General features: G+C 30.4%; 1 protein-coding gene across 3 annotated transcripts in view; it reads left to right on the top strand.

The window, feature by feature from the left end:
* The first annotated feature begins 616 nt into the window (after positions 1–616).
* Positions 617–19,698, top strand: part of LOC126748576 (probable methyltransferase TARBP1) — a 32,134-nt gene continuing 13,052 nt past the window's right edge. The window contains exons 1-3 of one of the 3 annotated variants that reach the window (XM_050457910.1): positions 617–770; positions 13,117–15,450; positions 15,511–15,579. In XM_050457910.1, coding sequence (XP_050313867.1) covers positions 13,133–15,450; positions 15,511–15,579 — 2,387 coding nt within the window. In that variant the 5' untranslated portion in view covers positions 617–770; positions 13,117–13,132. The remainder of the gene's footprint in view (positions 771–13,116; positions 15,451–15,510; positions 15,580–19,698) is intronic. The other 2 variants (XM_050457919.1, XM_050457926.1) reach the window with 2 other exon arrangements.

The following is a 19,698-nucleotide window of genomic DNA, read 5'->3' as shown; positions in this document are numbered from 1 at the left end:
GTTTTTTTAGACTACCTAAAGACTGCTCTTATAGGGTTTGTGTTTCTAAAATATTTGATTTATTTGTTTTAAATTAAAATTTAATTTTTTTTTGTGTTTTGGAAACTATTCATTTATAAAAACTAATAGTTTTTAGGTTTCTTATTTAATTATGATTTTTTCGTTGTTAATGTGAAATAATATGATTGTATACCTCTACTCACTTTTCAATGTAATAAAATAAATTAATAAAGTGCAATAACACGTAAGTGTTATTTTTTGTGTTCCAATAGCACGTAAGTTTGGTTTTACAAAGAAAAGATGTGTTTTTTAAAAATTCGTTTTTTATAACTATTTCCTATTATATTCTTACACTTATATGTAAATTAAACAACGATTTTACGTTAAACAAAAGAAAAAAATACTTTTTTTTGATTTCTCAAAATGTATCATTTTGGACTTGGACGAGGTATTGATTTGAGACCATCGGTATCATCATTAAATAATATAATAAAGTTTTCGCATGTACAGTGAATGTAGCCTAAAAATCATGTCATGAGACGCGGACTAATACTCCTGGATCTAACTGAATAAATTTTAAACAGTAATATGCTGCGTTCTCGGATTTGAAGCTTAGCTCCACACAACATTAGGTTTAGGTTATGTCTTTTGTTTTGATTATATTTTAATCTTGGACTTTCTTTTCCCTTTTAGAAACGGATTAGTTTATCACTGAAACCGAGTATTAAAATAATGAAAATGAGTAACTGAAATTATTGATATTATCTAAGGTAAGTAAGCAGTTTAGTAAGTCTTAAAACATAGTTAACGTAAGTTTATATAGAGTCCAATGGTACCCCACAAAATATAAAAATATAGAGCAGTGGGAGTAGCCTTGTTGGGGAAGAAATTCTTTGGGCCTTTACTGAAGGTTCAATAATTCTTTCTAATTTTGATATTTGTAAGTCATAGCTCTAAAAAGAATCAGATTTGAAAGAAAGCCTAATCAAATCCAGCATAAAATTTAAATTCAATTAGGCACAGGAAAATTAAAATCCTTAGCCCATCAAAAATATTCCACTTTCGACAGGTTATATTAACACTTTTATGTTATATGCAAAAAGAGGCTTAGTTTAATTTAAATTACAGATAAAAAATAAAACACAACTGTATAATTTTATGTAATCCGAAAAATATTAGGTATTTAATCATCTGGAAAAAAATACAAGAGTTCAGGTATTCTAATATAATATGTATATAGTTAGCCCTATTACTCTAAAATACAAGAAAAATTGTAATATCATAATAATAGTCTTGGACATGTTCTGTTTATATCTGAAAGGTTGAAATACATAAATTAGTTCTTCATACAGGAATTATGACTACAGAGGTTTAATTTTACTCTCAATGTAGATATATGTAACAACTATAGTATTGTTTTTATACTGATATAAAGTCTACATAAACAAAATATATAATTCCTATTGAGGAGGTAGTTTGCACTTGTTTTGGTCAAAAAATTGAAGATGTAAAAGCTGACAAGTTCTATATGAAATTTAAAAAAATACTACAGTAAAAGACACCATATATACAAATATGTAATGTGCAACTAGTTATTTAACAATATTATAATTTTGATGTATAAATAGTTGTTTTATCTGGGTCACAGATTTAAAGTTAGGTAAAGAGATCATTTAATCAATATCACATATATTTCGCATAATAATATTACATGATTGACATGATTCACCCTATTACTGACATTAAAATTTAATTTTGAATTTCTGCTGAGGAATTTTGGATTGAATTTTTTTGTTTGTTTTGTAGCATAGGTTGTTCTATGGCTTGGCTTATTGTTGATTCTAGTTTGCCCACAATAACACCTTAAATTGTAGGTGTTATTGTGTAACCCATGTTAAAAATAATTCTACGCTCCTATTATAAATGTGTTTTAATTATAACTAAAGAAACCTAGACTTAGGTAAGAGGTGTAATGTATAAAAAATTAATTTTATGTTGTTTTTTTTTATAAACATTTTTTTAACGGATTGTACCTGAATGTAATTTTAACTGTGTCGTGGTTTTTGTTTTTTGTTGTTTTAATTTTTGTACACTTAAAGAACATTTATTTTAATAGTGTTTTTTATGTACTTGAAATTACTTTGTTTTATCTCTGTAATTACTTGAATCCATTTCAGTGTCCTGAGGATGACTTAATATAAGTCGAAACGTCGATATTTAGGTAAACAGGTTTCTGTTTTATTTCTGACCCCACCCAACAACCCTCCGCAATATTGAAGATATTGGGTCACAAACACGAAACTGAAAATAAAATATTAAATTATGCCGGGCTTACAACAGTTATGGTATCTAAAAAAATGTTGCTGGTGCCGCCCTCTCTAATATAATTTTAGAGAAGGTAAATTTTATGAAGGACAGTAAACATTCAGGCCGAAAGAAAAAAAATATTTTATTTATTAGCTATAATACCATAACAAATTTAAATAAAAGAAATAAAATTGTAAAAAAAATATATAAAAATTCAAGACTAATAAATAAGAAGAAAAAAATTACTCTTTATTCTTTAAAGTCATACTTTTTTTGAGATTTTGCTTCCAATATTAATTTTTTATTTTTTCTAACCCATATAACACACTTTTACAATCAAAATGCGCAATATTTATTTATATTGACTTAACTTGGTCATAGCTCTATGGTGTGGCACTCAAATTACAAACCAATTTTACCACTAACCAAAACTTAGTGCAGTTCCATCTTCTCCCCCTTTTAATCCAGTATTTAATCTTCTCCCTAAGATGTGAACATTGTTAGCGAAATACCTTTCGAGAATGAAATAAAAAGTTTTAGTTAGTGGTAAAACTGTCTTCTGATTAACATGGTTAATTAAGCTGCAATATTTTCTTAAACTTGGGTAAATTATTATTTTGTTCAAAAATCATATTCCACTTTTCTATGGATGGCATATCTGAAGAACTATTAATATGAAGTACTTGTTTAATAGTACTAAACTCTTCATTAAAAGCCTATGTCAATATTTTCTTCTAATTGTGTATGATAGATAACCTGACTCCTTTCTCAATAATGAAAAAATAATCTCATAATGAATATAAGGAGGTTTTATATAGTAAGCCATGATTGCATTTTGTACAGTTTTTGGGAGAGTTTTAATTAAATTTGTACAAAATAACCACAAAAAATTAACGTCAGTTCTCTAAATAAGTTTTAAAAGGCTATCATCCAAGATTTCAAATATTTACTGAGAAGAAAAATGTATGTTTTAAAAACAAAAGTTTCTACGTCAAAATTACATCTAATGCATGTTTTACATCGTTATTTACCATCTACGCAAGACATTATATTATACTTGGTATTCCTTTGCTTTTAGCAGAAATTGATAAACATTCGCATTATCTGCAGAAAAGCTAGAAATATGTATTATTCAGATTAAAAATTAAAGTATTAATACTTATTTTTTAAATTATTTAAAATTGCCAATGCTGATTCATCAGAATCTTGGAAATATTCTAGAAGACATAGTTTTCACCTCGCGTGGGGTCTATAATATCTTAAAATAGTAAAAAACATTTTCAAACGTTACAATACAAGAAAAAAACGCTACCATGGTTAGGACAGTCTGTGGATATGCTAAAATAAAGTCCTTTTTTTAGCTCTTCTAACATCGTTAGCGAAACACGTGTCGAGAATAAAATAAAAAGTTTTGGTTAGTGGTAAAACTGTCTCGTAATTTGAGTGTTACAGCAAAGACTCCAACCATAGGACTAAATCATAATTTGTAAATCATTAGCAAAATCAGGTAGCTGGTAGTTTTTTTAGATTAGATTGGCAGCGAGTCGAAAACATACCTTCAATACTAACTTTTTTTAAATCACATAAATAATCTTTAAAAAAATCTTAAAAAATAAACGACGATTCAAACAATGCCGATATACTATAACTTTCCATTAAACTGTTTTTAAAAGTGGTAGACATTGGTAAAGTAGTAAACTGTAATTTTCGAATTTCCATTGTCTTGATTCAATATTTGTCATGAAGTTTCGGCTGCGAAGTATCTCTAACTGTTAACAAGTGTAAACTGTTGATATGATGTTTCTTTAACAAAATTTTGTGATCCACTGGGTCAAATGCTTTTCACAAGTCTACAAAAATATAGAGCGTTGGTTGATTTTCCTCAAAGGAATCCTACAGGCTTGATATTGACACAATCCTTATTTTAATTATATTTTCAATGATTTTTGAAATATTTGATATGAGTGACACTTATCTGTAATTAATAAGGTCGTCTTCAAATCTAATTTTATGCAGCGTTATTATAGCTTCTGCGAACAGCTTCTGAGAATGTACCACTACTAAAAAAGGTTGATATGACCAATGGGATTTGAAATATGCTTTTTAATTTTTTATAGTACTTCGGCTTTTAGGCCATGATATCCAGGAGCCTTGCTAGTTTTTAATTGTAGTCATATTTTCTACTTCTTGTGTGCTTGTATTATATAAAATTATATATATAATATATATAAAATTATATATATAATATAGTATTAAATATGTGTTAATAAGAGTGCTCATTGAGTTCATTTTCTTTAAAAGTTACATTTATTGAATTTATTTTAGAACCAAGCTTCTTCCCTATTTCGTTGAAAGAGTAGTTTGAAATTCTTGTTTTGTCTGTTATTTTACCTGTATTTAGTTTTAGTTGTATTATATTTTTGCTTATTACATAAATTGTTTATGGTATTCTGTAAACCTTTGCTTGAATTTTAGTCTTTCGCTTTTTATATTGAAATGTAGTCTTTTCGTGCGTTCTTTATTTATTTTGTTAGTAATTTTTCGCATTTTTTATACCTTTTATTAAGTTTTGATTCCTTGGCTGTTCGATAATTTTTTTAACTAGATTGTTCTTTTAATTAATTGCTTTGTTTATAGTCTTATTGATCCAGTTTTATTTTCCTGTATTTTTTCTGTTTACTTGTGTGTTTCCTTCTGGATAAAGTTTTCTTGTTAAAAAAAGTTATTTGTAACGTTATTTACGTTTTTCGGATTCTACACAGATCATCAGTTTGCATTCATTCAATTGTTTATTAATCTGCCACAGTCTATAAATGTTTTTTTTAATGTAGTGTCCATTAGTGTTAAAATGTTGCGTTTTTCTCCAAAATATTTTTGAAGCCGGTCTTGTAATGTCCTTAATATAAGATTTGTATTTACAAAAAACGATACTATATATTTTTTTGCTACTATGTTTTTCTTCCTTTGTCTCATAATCCGAAGGAAGATCAATATTTATATCTTTAGTTACTTTAGAAGTTTTGTGTTTTGTAGACGTTAAGAAAAATCTTGAACAATTTTTTTTTATCAATGCTTGGGGACTTATACAGATATGATCATTCTAACTTCGCCTATAGGAATTATATATCGCGGTAGGTCTGGCAACGTTGTGACAACATACTCGAAGCAGCGGACCCCGCCGAAGCCCGAAACCCGAAACCTTTCAGTATTCTTAAGGCGTCGTAGTCCTGCTCATTTGCCGCTTTTCCGACATCCAATCCGCTCTCGTGATTGATCACTTTTAGCATCTTAGAAAAGTACTTAAAAAAAAAACCTCACATCAGAATGAGTTGAAAATTGGTCAAAGTGTTTCTTATTCGATTCTTTCGATTTCAGGTTTAAAAAAGCCACCCTGTTTAGCAGTGCAGTACGTCAATCGATCATAAAACAACCTTCTCGTGTTCGACAACATTTCAATGGAGATACTATTAAATGCTTGCCTAATTTTAACACAAAGCTCTTCTAAATTAGTAGCCCGTTCATTTTCGTGCCTATAAATTTGTTCTTTTAGGTATCCCCAAAGAAAAAAATCATTGGGGGCTAAATTGGGGCTTCTGGCGGGCCATTTAATAGTATCGATTCCACTGATTGTTCGATCAGGGAAAGACGTTTTGAGAAGTTGGCGTACCACTAATGCGTTATGAGCGGGACAACCATCCTGTTGAAACCAAACTTGTTCTCAATTGATATTAAGCCCTCGAATAGCAGGAAGAACCTTATCCCTCAAAAGATTAAGGTATTTGTTGGCATTAAGGTTTTCATCGATAAAAAAGGGCCTATAATTGGATCACCTGAAATGCTAGGCCATACATTAACCTTTTGAGGGCATTGTGTACGTGTTGGTATGCTTATGTGCTTATTTTCCCTCGAATAACCCACTGTAATGGACGGATTATGTTTACTACAATAGAGAAAGAGGACTCATCTGAAAACAAAATATTACTAATAAAAATTTCGTCCCGATTTGCCCTTTCCAATACTTCATGGCAAAATTCCATCCGTCTCTCATGGTCCTGTGGGAAAATTTCTTGGATTTTTTGCAACTTATAGCACTTGTAATTATTTCTTTTTAAAATTCTTCTAACCCTTAAAGGCTCAATACCCGTTTCTTTGGCAATGGTTGTACTATTGCAAGGAAAGTTCAGCAACAGCACCAACATTAACCTCTCGAAGCTCCCGTTCTTCGCCTAGTGGTCTAACAACAGGTGGTTGCTCATTTGCGTAACATTTCCTGCAATTTTGCAAGCACCCAAGGGTCTCAAACCTATGGATAGCAAAAATTATGCTGCGTACGGGAATGGGCCGATTTTCGAACGTGAATGCAATTCTGCCTGATATTTCATTGACAGAACTGCCGGCATAATACCACTTAATAATTTGCTTTCTTTGCTCAAAAGAACACATTTTAACAAGAAAATAGTGAGCGGTTTTAAATTTAATCTTTGCTGATTAAGCAGGAAGCTAGGAATAAAAATAACGTTAAACGTTTAAAATGCAATCTCATATTGGCGGTGCAGTGTGGTGGGGATTGTCTCGTTTTTCGATGAACAAGCGGAGAGCCGTGTGGCAAAAATATCATTGTTGCCAAACGTATTAATTTGGAAACGGCATGTATTGTGCTTTCTGTCTGTCTCATGCGGACTCCATATGTCCGCTCTCGCTTACGCTCATAGAAATAGTCTTATAGGCGAGGTTTGAATGATTATATCTGTATATGCATAGTAGACAATAATAAAATGCGAGAAGCAATTTGTATAACGTGTATATATTTTTCGCCACTACTAGCAAAGCGCTTTCAGGTAACAAATAGCCATCATCTGTGCTACCTAAAAGGTGTAGAGAATATAAGTTCAGAACCTCACTAGAATTATCACTTACGGGTCAGATTTAAAAAAAAACTCTCCCTAAAGGGGTCAAAACATAAAATACCATGACTTTTGTTTATAAACAAATACGTCACAATTTATTAAAATTAACAAAATTTATACAATTTAAAAGTTCAGACATAGAAGACAATAACCATTTAAAAGACTATATAACACTTTTTTCAAGATAAACAAATGAAATTTGGTATATCGATAACTGTTAAGATCGATAACTAGATCGATAGTTATCGATAACTATCGATAACTCATAAGAGCATTTGTTGACATATTCTGTTATTTTTCGTTACTTCCGGTTTGTCTGGAAGTGGCACTTACTTTTTTATTTTAAATAGGACAATTGGTATATTAATACGTATTGTGATAGAAAATAATATTGTGCGAATAATGATTCCGCATTTGCCACTTTTTGTTTTATACTTATAGAAAAACATTTTTTTTTGTTTTAATTTTTAAAATTTTGAAATAGAGTGCCATGAATACGCTGAAAGTTTTAATTTTTAATCATGGAAAAATAGTATTAATTGTATTTTATTTCGTCAATCTTTTACACGCCTAGTTAAAATTTTCAAACTAGTATTTTTGGCATTTACTTTATTTTTTTTAAATAGCACCTTATTATGAACAACCACTATTGAAATCCAGTTTGGCAGCAATATAGTCAATAAACATCTAAAATATGATTGTGATTTCGACTGGACTATTCGAATGGTCTCGGGGCAAGCAACTGCTCGTATACAGAGTTGCATTTGCACGGTGCTGGAGCGAGCTCGAAAGAGGAATTCCAAAGACCAAACTTCGTTCAATTCGCTCGAATCAAGTGGCCATTCTGAGATCTGTTCGGTTAAGTGGATTTGAGGTTAGGTTACCCAGAAACGACCTTATGAGAGTTCCAAAATAATTGCACTGAGTGCTAGTTTACGAATATGCTCTGATGCAGCCGAACAAAAAACTAATGTACTGGGTGAGTGCAAAGCGAGTTGAACATGCACTTAATACTTTTCCTTCTTAGTTTCTACCAGTCGAAATTGTAATTCTGTACGAGTTCGCATTGAGTGCGGCTTAGTGCAGCCAGTCGAAAACGCCATTAGTAAAAAATGAAATTTCACTGGACAAGATCTCATGTATTATGTCAATTGAAAAGTAATTGAAGAACGTGTCAAAACGCAGCCTCCCTTCTATTCAAGAAATCAAAGCCTTCTATGCTATTTTTATTAAGTAAATGCGTTTTCAAAATTGCTGGTTTGGACATTTTAAATAGGCATGTTAAAGATTTAAGTCATAAAATGCAATGAAATCTATTTTTCCCTGATTACTTGATTGAAAATTAAAACATTTAACGCATTCATGGCACCCTATTTTAATATTAAAAAAAAAAAAGATTTTTTCTATAAAGTAAGTATAAAACAAAAGGGAGCAAATGCAGCATCATTGCTCTGAGAATATTATTTTCTATCTAAATACGTAATATTATACCAAGTGTATCATTTAAAATAAGAAAGTTAATGTCACTTCTGCTTAAACAGGAAGTGATGGAAAACAACTGAATAAGTCAAAAGATGCTCTTTCAATCTACCAAATTTCATTTGTTTATCTTGAAGAGTAAAATAGTTATTAAACGTTCCCTTTTTTCTGTGTCATCCGGTATACAGAGACAGAAGGATTAATAAAATTATATGTTTAAAATGTAATAAGAATGAGTTGTGTATGTTTCTTAATGATAAACTGATGAAAGATATTCATTATTTGGAATTGTTGTTTTTCTTAATTTATAGGAATGGATGCTAAATAAAGAAAGTAATATATCAGATGGGCCAATGTGGGTGTGCAAATTTCAAGATTACAGTGAATGTCTATTTAATCTCCTGTGCAGAGGGACAAAACTTCTTCTTAGTTCAGCTTGTGTATTTAGGCACTTCCAATTAGAGGACATTTCTTTATTGATTTCTATGTCTTCCAAGAAATCCAAACGCATACAATTTTTACTCTTGATATTGACTAAAATTTTTGAATCTTTGAACGAATCAGATTTGTGTTTAAAGAATTTTATATGGTTTCCAAATAGGGATTTATTAGGATTTTTTAGGTATATACCACTTTTATCTAATTTGTTAACTTTGTCCTAGAATTTACTAAAATTTTGCTTAAATTATTATTTATCTTGTGAGAGAATTTTATACTAGGGACATGTTCTTTAATTGCTTGGGAAATATTTTTAATGAGAATATTATTTAAGAAAGGGATACAAATATATTTTGTAACTGTTGTTTTGTGTTAAATTGACACTTTCTCTGAGATTTCTTATTTTAAACTTTTTTAATCTTTTTAACTTAAACCTTATTGATACGAAATAATGATACGTAATATTAATGATATTAATGTTGTAAAATTTATAATCACACTGTTAAACTTAAAGTTCAAAAAAGTGCAAACATTTCATTAATGCTTTTATTCCTACTTCCTTAAATTTCTTTTTTTCCCAATGACGTATTTTTAAAGTAAATTATACAGTGTGTCCCACTTAAGGGTTAGCCACCCCTCTAAAATTTTTTTTTCTTGACCAATTTACAAAAACTTTTTTTTGTTGGATAGATGGTCAAAATGGCACTTATGAGCCAAGTTCGACATTAAGAGAAAGCAGGTCATGGCCTACGGTATTCAAGTTTGAAGTGCGAAAAATCGAGAAGTAGTATTAGCGATATTTATTTTTGTAAAATGGTACTGGATTATTGTTCAGGACCACTTAAAACATAAGTGTACCAAATTTGGTTATGATAGTATACAGGGTGTTATAATAAATTGGAGTTAACAACAATCGATCATATTATCATACTATTTTGGGCTCAATTTGTTTGTTTTTTTTTATGAGTTTGTTAAATTCCAAAGATATGATTGTGTCTGGTTAAAAATTATTTTGGGGCAATTTTACCCAAGTATGCTATGAAAGAAAATGTTCCTGACAGTTTGTCAAAGTTTTCATGCATTTAGTTTATTTTGACTACTTGTCGAACAATTATGGGTGATTATAATTTAAACAAAAGAGTTGAAGTAGTGCGGCTAGTTGGCGATGGAGTTAGAACATTTCGTGAAGCTGCGGCGGAATTTAACAGGACACATCCTGGTAAAAACATTCACCATTCAACAATAGCCAGAATAAACTAAGGGTTTGATCAGTCTGGTTCAGTAGGCGGAGTACGTCCTCATTTACATCGTAATCGAGCAAATAATAATAACCAAATAATTCTTGAATACTTTAATGCTAATCCGCAAACTAGCATTAGAGTTACTAGTGCCAAATTAAATATTTCCAAAAATTGCATATGGAGGTGTTTAAAGAAAAATAACAAGAAGCCTTTCAAGCCTATATTCCTTCACACTTTGGAACACGGGGATGAAGAACGCAGAATGGAATATTGTTTGTGGTTACAAGACGAGTATTTGGCTAACCCTACATTTTTGAAAAATATTTTATACACCGATGAGGCAACATTTACTACAAACGGCATTGTGTCATCTCAAAATATTAGAAGGTGGAGTAACGTAAATCCGCATTGGGTGATGCAATGTAAAATGCAGGTATCTTGAACGAACGTATAATCGGCCCGTTTTTCTTTAATGAAAATCTAAATGGACTTAATTTTCTTCGATTCCTGGAAGGTGATATTAGTGACGTAATCGATGATTTGCCGTTAGCCGAAACAAGAAACTTACACATACAATTTGACAGTGCGCCTATCCACAATGCAGTGGTAGTGCGGAATTGGCTAAATCAGAATTATCCGAATCGATGGATAGGACGAAACAGTTTATTAATTCAGTGGCCAGCACGTTCCCCTGACCTTTCTCCCTTAGATTTTTTTCTTTGGGGAACCCTTAAAAACAAAGTCTACAAATCAAGACCGCAAACTCTACATGATCTTTGTGAGCGCATTATACAAGAGTGTAATGAAATAAGCAGAGTACAGTTAAGAAGGGTGGTAGTAAACAACAGAAGACGCATAGAAAAATGTATAAGAATTGAAGGAACTAATATTTAGTTTTGTGGCATTAATTTTTAAATTTGAGTGTTAGCAAAGATAAAATACTAGTAGTATTATTATCTTTGGTGTTAGGTAATTTCTTAAGGTAATTATTTTCAGTTTTTGCTGCTTAGCCTACATTACATTATTAAGTAACTAGTGAAGTGTGAATTGCAACCTAACAAAGAAATAAAACTAAAAAATTTATAAATGAAGTTGTATAATTGTGAAATTATACAACTTCATTTTTTATTGTGCCCAAAATAGTATGATAATATGATCGATTGTTGTTTATTGAAGGATATTTCCAACCTTTGTGTTCTCAAGACGCATGCCAATTAGCCAAAAATTTTTAAAATATTCGTATTTGATTAAGAATGTTATTGCGCCTTTTAAAAATTTGACTCCAATTTATTTTAACACCCTGTATATTATCATAACCAAACTTGGTACACTTATGTTAGAAGTGGTCCTGAACAATAATCCAGTACTATTTTTCAAAAATAAATATCGCTAATACTACTTCTCGATTTTTCGCACTTCAAACTTGAATACCGTAGGCCATGACCTGCTTTCTCTAAATGTCGAACTTGGCTCATAAGTGCCATTTTTGACCATCTATCCAACAAAAAAAAGTTTTTGAAAATTGGTCAAGAAACAAAAATTTTAGAGGGCTGGCTAACTCTTAAGTGGGACACACTGTATATCTTCAATGTATTTTCCTGGCTTACTTTGCATCCTTTTAATTTTATTTTAAAAAGGTGGACTGAATTTATTTTGTTAATTGTGACGGGAAGGATTGTGAATTTTCTAAAACAAAAGCATTGTACCAAACTTGTATTTATTTTTGGCAACGAATCAGTCAATTTCTGTAATTGACAGGAGTAGGTGTGGCTAAGCTTAAAGCTACTGTAAGTGTATTTCGCTTTTTAAATTATCCTATCGCTACGGATTGGCAATACAATTACATTATGTCACGTATACTACTTTCTTGAAAAAGTGCATCCAAGAATAAATTTATTCTTATTTAAAATTAATTTAAACAACAATTTTTGAACAATTTTTGGCTGTCTTATGAACATTTTAAGAGCACCATCACCTTACCAGAATCCCATATGTTAAGTGTGTCAAGCTTTTTAAATAGGCAATATACTTTTTCGATGCCTTAAATTTGTTAATGAATAATCTCACTTTATTAATTATATGTTCAATGTGATTGTTCCATTTTAAATGTGGATCGAGTGTTATTACTAAATTTTAATTTTCTTAGTTATGCTAATATTTATTATTTCACCGGGGAGCTCAATGGTAACTTGGTAAGCTTATCAAAGTTCTGCAATTAGTCAGTATCACTAGAAATAATGTCTTTAATAAGCGAAATTAATGATGGGTTTTCTATTATTAAACAGTTTCAAAATCGAACACTTTTATAGACAAAGAACGGAATCATCGGCGGACCACGTAATTTCACTTCTTCCTATCAAGTTACTTGATGCAAATTTAATATTTTTGAAATTATTTATAGTAGTTTATTTCAAAATTAAAAATATTACATAGGTTTCTTTTTGATTATATGTCTCAAACCAATATATGTTGTGATGCCAACAAACATATAAAAAGTGGGTTACCATTGTTTTTCGATCCCGTTAAACTGGAATTGACAATAATTGCGTACGTTATAAAATACGTGTTTAGGTTTATAAGATATCAAATTTAATTTGTTTCCGCTAAACACCAAAAGTATAAAAATTATAATGTTCTCTTTCTCCTATGCCAACAGGTTTAGTGTCTCCCATTTTTTAATTTTTAATTTTATATTCACTATTCACTATATAACACAATAAATATTAATTATTATATTTTTTTAGAATAACAACTGCCAAAATGGATAAACAGGAGGTGATATGGCTTATAAATACTGAATTAGATAAAACTCAAGATCAACACATTCGAGATATGTTAACAGATATAAAAGCCAGTTGTTACTCACCGTTAACAAATATTGATTTAGGGTATTTCCTCGGCAAATATGAAAATATTTTTGAATGTTCTCTAACCTTTCTAAAAAAAATGGCTTTATTAACCAAAAACACTAATAAACTAATTAATGACATTTCTAGTTATATTTCAAAATATTCCCAAGATACAAAGTATCAAGGCAAATTGATCAAACTCCTAAATATTCTTATTAATATTTATCCAAAACAAGATGAATGTCTCTTGTGCATAGAGTCCAAGGTTGTAACCCACATCCTATTAACAGCCCTGGCTTCGCAAGAAACTAAGACTGTGGCGTATGAAACATTAATTTCTTATATAAAATTACTTGAAGACGTTGAATTAGTGGATTGTATTAGCAACATATATGAATTCTGTTGTGAACAAAATAATTTAGATATTTTTTGTGCGTTAATAAGTCAAATACCAACAAGATTATTTTACAGTGATAACGTTTGTTTTAAGCAACAAACATTTTGGAATCACATAGAGTTTTGTATATCGGGCCTCGAGCATCACTTAAAAAGACAGGCAGAGTATATTTTGGCGAAATATGTAGAGAATTATACCCAAGCATTATACCATAGTAATGCCCTTTTTACTTGTAAAAATTTTGAGAAAACGTGGCAAGTATTTTTTATGTTACTTGATATAGGCAAAGAGAAACAGCTTCATTTAGTAAGCCCAGGCCTAAAGCATTTAAAGCATATTTTTAATTTACCATTTATTTGGCAAAAATGTATTTTCAAGATGTATCTGTGTCACTCGCAGAGTAGCATAGTATACAAGGTAGCTATTGAACTCTTGAAAGAGAATTATTTTACAAATCATCTACAGGAAATAATACATATGATATTTGTGGCAATCAATAAAAATGAATACAACAAATTATCATGTGAAACATTTCAGCAACTGCATCAGTTTTGCTTAAAGTTAGACAATATAGAGTTGAAAATTGTTGTGGAAGAAATAGTAAAAATTTCTTGGAATCCCGAGAGTTTTTTCCAGATTCTTCAGAGTGTTTTAACGCCAGAAAATGCTGATAAGGTATTAATTGAAGATATGTTAAAATGCACTTTACAATTGCCTCATATATATATTAGATCCGAATGTGTCAAATATTTAATAAAAGTAGGCTGGGATGGAAATGATTTTAACCAATTAGCTCAAATGGTGTCCGTGTGTAAAATAGATCTAGAAAGTCGTCTCGATATAACCGAATTTTCATACAACGAGGAAAGGTTAATTGAGTCTATACTAGCAAATGTAGCTGAAGGTAAATATATTCATTTAGGATTGAGAATTTTGAAATGTCTCAGAAAGAAAGTGTGGAAAATATTTGATGGCAAGTTAGAAAGTATAGATCCTGATGCTGCACTTTGCATTTGGTATGAGAAGATAACTTCCAATAGAGAATTGATATCCAGTGATAACATAGAAGAGAAAAGTAAAATTACAAATTTTTTGTTGAAATATTTCAAAATGAATTTATGTGAGGAATTTTTGTGTGTATATTTGAAATTAATTTATATATCCCCGATTTGGTCTAACAATATATCTAATATTAGAGAAGAAATAATTGGAAAACCCTTATTATCACCCAACGATCATACCATTCTTCAGCAAGCAGTGGCTTTATCATTAACTCGCAGATTTAATGACATAGATGTTTTATTTTCGTGTTCTCGAGGAGTTCCTATGGCAACTATAAAATACAAACCGGATTCCTCAATAGATTTATACGCTAAACACGCTATAATGTCAAGAATATTTGCTGTTTTAATTTTCGAAAAGATGAAAACTCAGAAGATCGAACCTCTTTTACTAGAAGAGTTGGTACTCCTTTTGCTAGATTTTCAAACAAATAATAAAGACATGCTACAAATATATCAAATTGTACAAGACATACCATTAAAATACACTGGATTAATTGACTGCCTATATAATCATCTTGCAAAACTAAAAAAAGACCAATATTTTAGGCATATTTTAATCACATTTATTTCAATTTTACTCACCTGCAAAAACGCCAAAAAAAGTAAGAATTTTAACTTCATTACTAATGATTTGCTAAAGTTTGCTGAGATTCATCCTTCAGTTCGGTTTCACTTTATAAATTGCATTCCTAAACACTCACTAGATCTATATTTATCTATTTTGGTGGATCTCTATCTTCAAGGAGTGGTTGTTACCAAAGATGAAAAGTAAGGGATCAAAGTTTTATGATCGCAACTTTTTTTTTCATTTTTTTTTGTTATTTTCAGAACCGAATATAATCTTTGTCAAATTTTGGTCAAAAATGAGCTATCTGTTAAAGGTTTAAGTTTTTCAAAGTAAGTATGATTTTTTTTACAAAAATGCTCTTTCCTCAAAAACGCTCTACACTCAGTGTCCTGAAAATGCGTCATATTAAACAATAAAAATTGTGCACAATAAAAAGCTATACCGATAATGGATTTAAAAATGTAACAACATTGATATTTTTGTGAATATTTTTAACAGAAAAGGTACGTATTTCAAAGGCTAAAGCAAAAAGGAAAGTTCAAAGGCAAGTATTTGCACTAGTCAGACATATTTTCACGTTTAGTTATCTGCCTAATAGTGACCAAACGTCAAAAAAAGGAATTTTTAACCCTTCTAGCTTTTCTATATTGAATTAAGACTTGAATAGAGCCGGAATTAAAATAGGATTTATTATAACTATTAACACTCTTTGCTCAAAACTTACCTTTACCGCACGTGAGAGAAATTACTTAAGCCCAGATGTTAATTTCTAGTAAAAACGTGAATTAATTTCTGTGACCCCAAGAAAGTGATCTCGGATAGATCGTAGGAACGTTGACTATCGTTTTTATTCAAATGTAGTGTGATGGTTCAATTGTTATTTACGTAACAGGTGTGTAAAATGATCAAAAATACCAAATTATGTAATGGAATTATTAATAATATTAGGCAAAATCTTTAAAAGCAAAGTAGGTTACATTTTATTTATTATAAACATTAATAGTTGGTTGCAATATTTAGTCAACCTAGTTTATAGCAGGTATAGGTATTTGCAAAATAACTATATCGCGGCTCGTGTCTAATTCGGTAACTGTGACGCTGTTTGTATGGAAATACAAACAGTTTTAGATGGAGAATCTTCTTTGTTTTACTTGTCCTAAGTATCCAGCTATTACATGGCTAACCTTGGCCAGTCGAATCATGGAGAAATAATAAGTTTTGTTGAAGAAAAAGATTATTCTGGGCCCGATTAAAAGTAAAGCATTTCTTTTTAATCGCTGTTTTAACAATAATACAAGTAACAGGTATAATAATGATAGACAAACTAATATCAATAGAGCCAACAACTTATTTCACAGGTCAGGTGGGGCAGTTAGCACAATACCTGACCAGGGTAACGAAATGGACTCCCAAACCGGGGGGCTGGATTGGGTTCTCGTAAATAACGTGTTTAACATGAACCTTCTCCTTCTCCAACTTTGTTGTATTTTTTACAGAAATGACTGGTCAGAAAAACACTTTTTTAATCGATACTGGTGCAGATATTTCTATATTTAAAAATGACACAATTAGTCCAAACAAAATTATAAATTCTCACACCCCTAGTCAAATTAAAGGCGTAACAGATGAAGTTATCACAACTTTAGGTATTGCAAGAACGGTGATTTCTGTTAATGGACACGAAGTCGAACATTCTTTTCACGTAGTAGATTCCTCATTTCCGATCCCGACAGATGCAATATTGGGTCGAGATTTTATTGCTAAATCCAAATGTAATTTAAACTATTCGGATTGGACTATGACTATTAGGCCGAATAACAATAATATTATTATACCGATTCAAAATAATATTTCTGATGACTCTATAGTTATTCCAGCTAGGTGTGAGGTACTAAGAAAGATTAAAAGCCTACAATTTCTTAAAGAAGATTCAGTAGTAGAAAATGCGGAGCTAAGTCCTGGTATCTTTATTGCGAGAACTATTGTCTCAAAAAATTCCCCTATCGTTAGATTATTAATACAACAAGTGAAAACGTTACTCTTCATAATATTCAGCTAAAAACGACAAGCCTAGCAGAATTTAACATCTATAAAATCGATACAGAATATAACGATAGAAATTCTAATCTCATGACGCAGCTTAATGTTAAAGATGTACCTGAGTTTGTCAAAGAAAAATTAATTAACTAATGCAACGAATTTTCAGATATTTTTGCCCTTAAGTCAGATAAAATAATATATCATCTTTTATCAACAAGAACTCTGACTAACTGATAGGTCACCTGTGTATATTAAAAATTGTAGAATTCCGCATACTCAAAAAGAAGAAATAAACAAACAAATCAATAAATTACGGGAACAAAATATTATAGAGCCATCAATCTCCAACTATAGTAACCCAGTTTTGCTGGTACCCAAAAAATCTCCTAACGGTCAAAAAGCATGGAGATTAGTCATTGATTTTTGCCAGCTAAATAAAAAATTCATTGCTGACAAGTTTCCAATTGAACAGAGTCACAGTTATCTAATTAGACACGAGCCGCGATATAGCTTATTTTGCAAATAGCTATAAACTAGGTCGACTAAATATTGCAACCAACTATTAATGTTTATAATAAATAAAATGTAACCTACTTTGCTTTTAAAGAATTTGGCTAATATTATTAATAATTCATTAACAATTACTAGTGCGTAGAAAAAGTAAAAATTTGTTTTGACAAATTAAAATTAAATGTAAAATAAACATCAAATTATTTTTTACTCACTAGTGCGTAAAGTAATTTGGTATTTTTGATCATATTACACACTTGTGACATAAATAACAATTGTATAATCACAATATATTTGAATAAAAACGATACTCAGCATTCATGCGATCTATAGTGCGTAAAATGACTTTTTTATGCACTAGTGCGTAAGAAGCAAACATTTTTTTTAACCCTGGGACGTGTGTCAAGTGAGTACTTTACGCACGGTAGTACAAAAAACTACTTAATTAACTATACACACATTCAATATAAATTAGGTAATTGTAATATACCGAAATAAATAAAAAAATTGGTTACGGGTTAACATAGTAACGATTTATTTACGATCAGAGAAATACTAATAAAATTAATAAAAACTGATGTCATACCTAAATCTATATTGTTCTCAGGACATCAAGATAAACTAGAGAATTACGGAATTCCCGTTTTTACATTCCTCTGTACAATTGTTAACAATAACAAGTTTTTGTTGTCTAATATATAGGATTTATCACACACTGCCCTACTTAATCGAAAACTACAAAACTTAACATCATTTATGGATACAACGTACAATTGCACTAGTAGAAAATATTACCTAATAATTCATAATCCGGCCAATAAAATTTGTACGACTATACAAATCTATATTAATCATATGTAAGTCTATCTGTAATTTTCCCATTACGTTGTGGCCTATTTGCTATAAGTATTGAAGTACGGCGTCGAAGTACATACTTGTTTGAGTTTCATTAAGCAATTTCCTAAATCGATTTGACAAATTTTGAGCTTCAACATCATCTTCTAATAGTAATAAAATCTTCTTACTTCACAAGGAGATCTTTGATGATGAAGGGTATCATCATTACTAGAGATAAATGATGATATGATTAAATGATAAATAATTAAATGATGAAATTTGCGCAATTGCAACTACAGAAGTATTTTTAGGTTGTCCGCTATTAATATCAGAAGGGTTTATCAAATCAAACCTAGACCGATTGTCTTCCTAAAAACAGTTTTGAAGGTGTTCCTCCAGTGGAACAATATTCTGTTATACTATATGTCATCAAAAATCTATACCTAAATAGCGCTATTAAAATTTATTTCATTTTTGTTTAAATGTAATTCCTCTTTTCTGCAGCGCTATTAGACGCTGCAGGATAAGTAAGAAGTAATTTGCCTAATACCATTAACTTTTAAAAATTGCTTAAATTTCTGAGATACAAACTGTGTGCCATTTTTGGAGAATAGAACAAGATTTACATAGATTTTGGATGTTCTTACTACTTCCTTTTTTTGTCACCAAACATACGATCGCGCAAATGACTTCATTTGTTTTATGCTCATATGTCAATTATTTGTTATACTGAATATTAAAATATATGTTTGGGAATTATGATACGATTTTTCACCAAACCAGTACCTTATTTACAATTGAAATTTCATCCTGTCTAGAATACCGATAATTATCCAAATTATCGGTATTTATGTATATTTGGAATTCCGACCGGCAAACGCGACACAAATCTGCAATATTTTACTCTATTTTACTACGAAATATAATCCTCTTAAAAACATGCATATCTTTGCAGACTATTCGCCGCCATCACTGGAATGCCTTTTATTTGGTTCGAAAATAGAAGCAAGTGATTTATTATCTGTATTTAAAGTAAATTCATGTCCATATGAAAACTGATA

The sequence above is a fragment of the Anthonomus grandis genome, chromosome 2 (genome assembly GCF_022605725.1).
Source record: "Anthonomus grandis grandis chromosome 2, icAntGran1.3, whole genome shotgun sequence".
In the NCBI taxonomy this organism is placed as follows: domain Eukaryota; kingdom Metazoa; phylum Arthropoda; class Insecta; order Coleoptera; family Curculionidae; genus Anthonomus; species Anthonomus grandis.
Note: the sequence above shows the minus strand (reverse complement) of the source record. Positions and strands in the feature narration are given on the sequence as shown.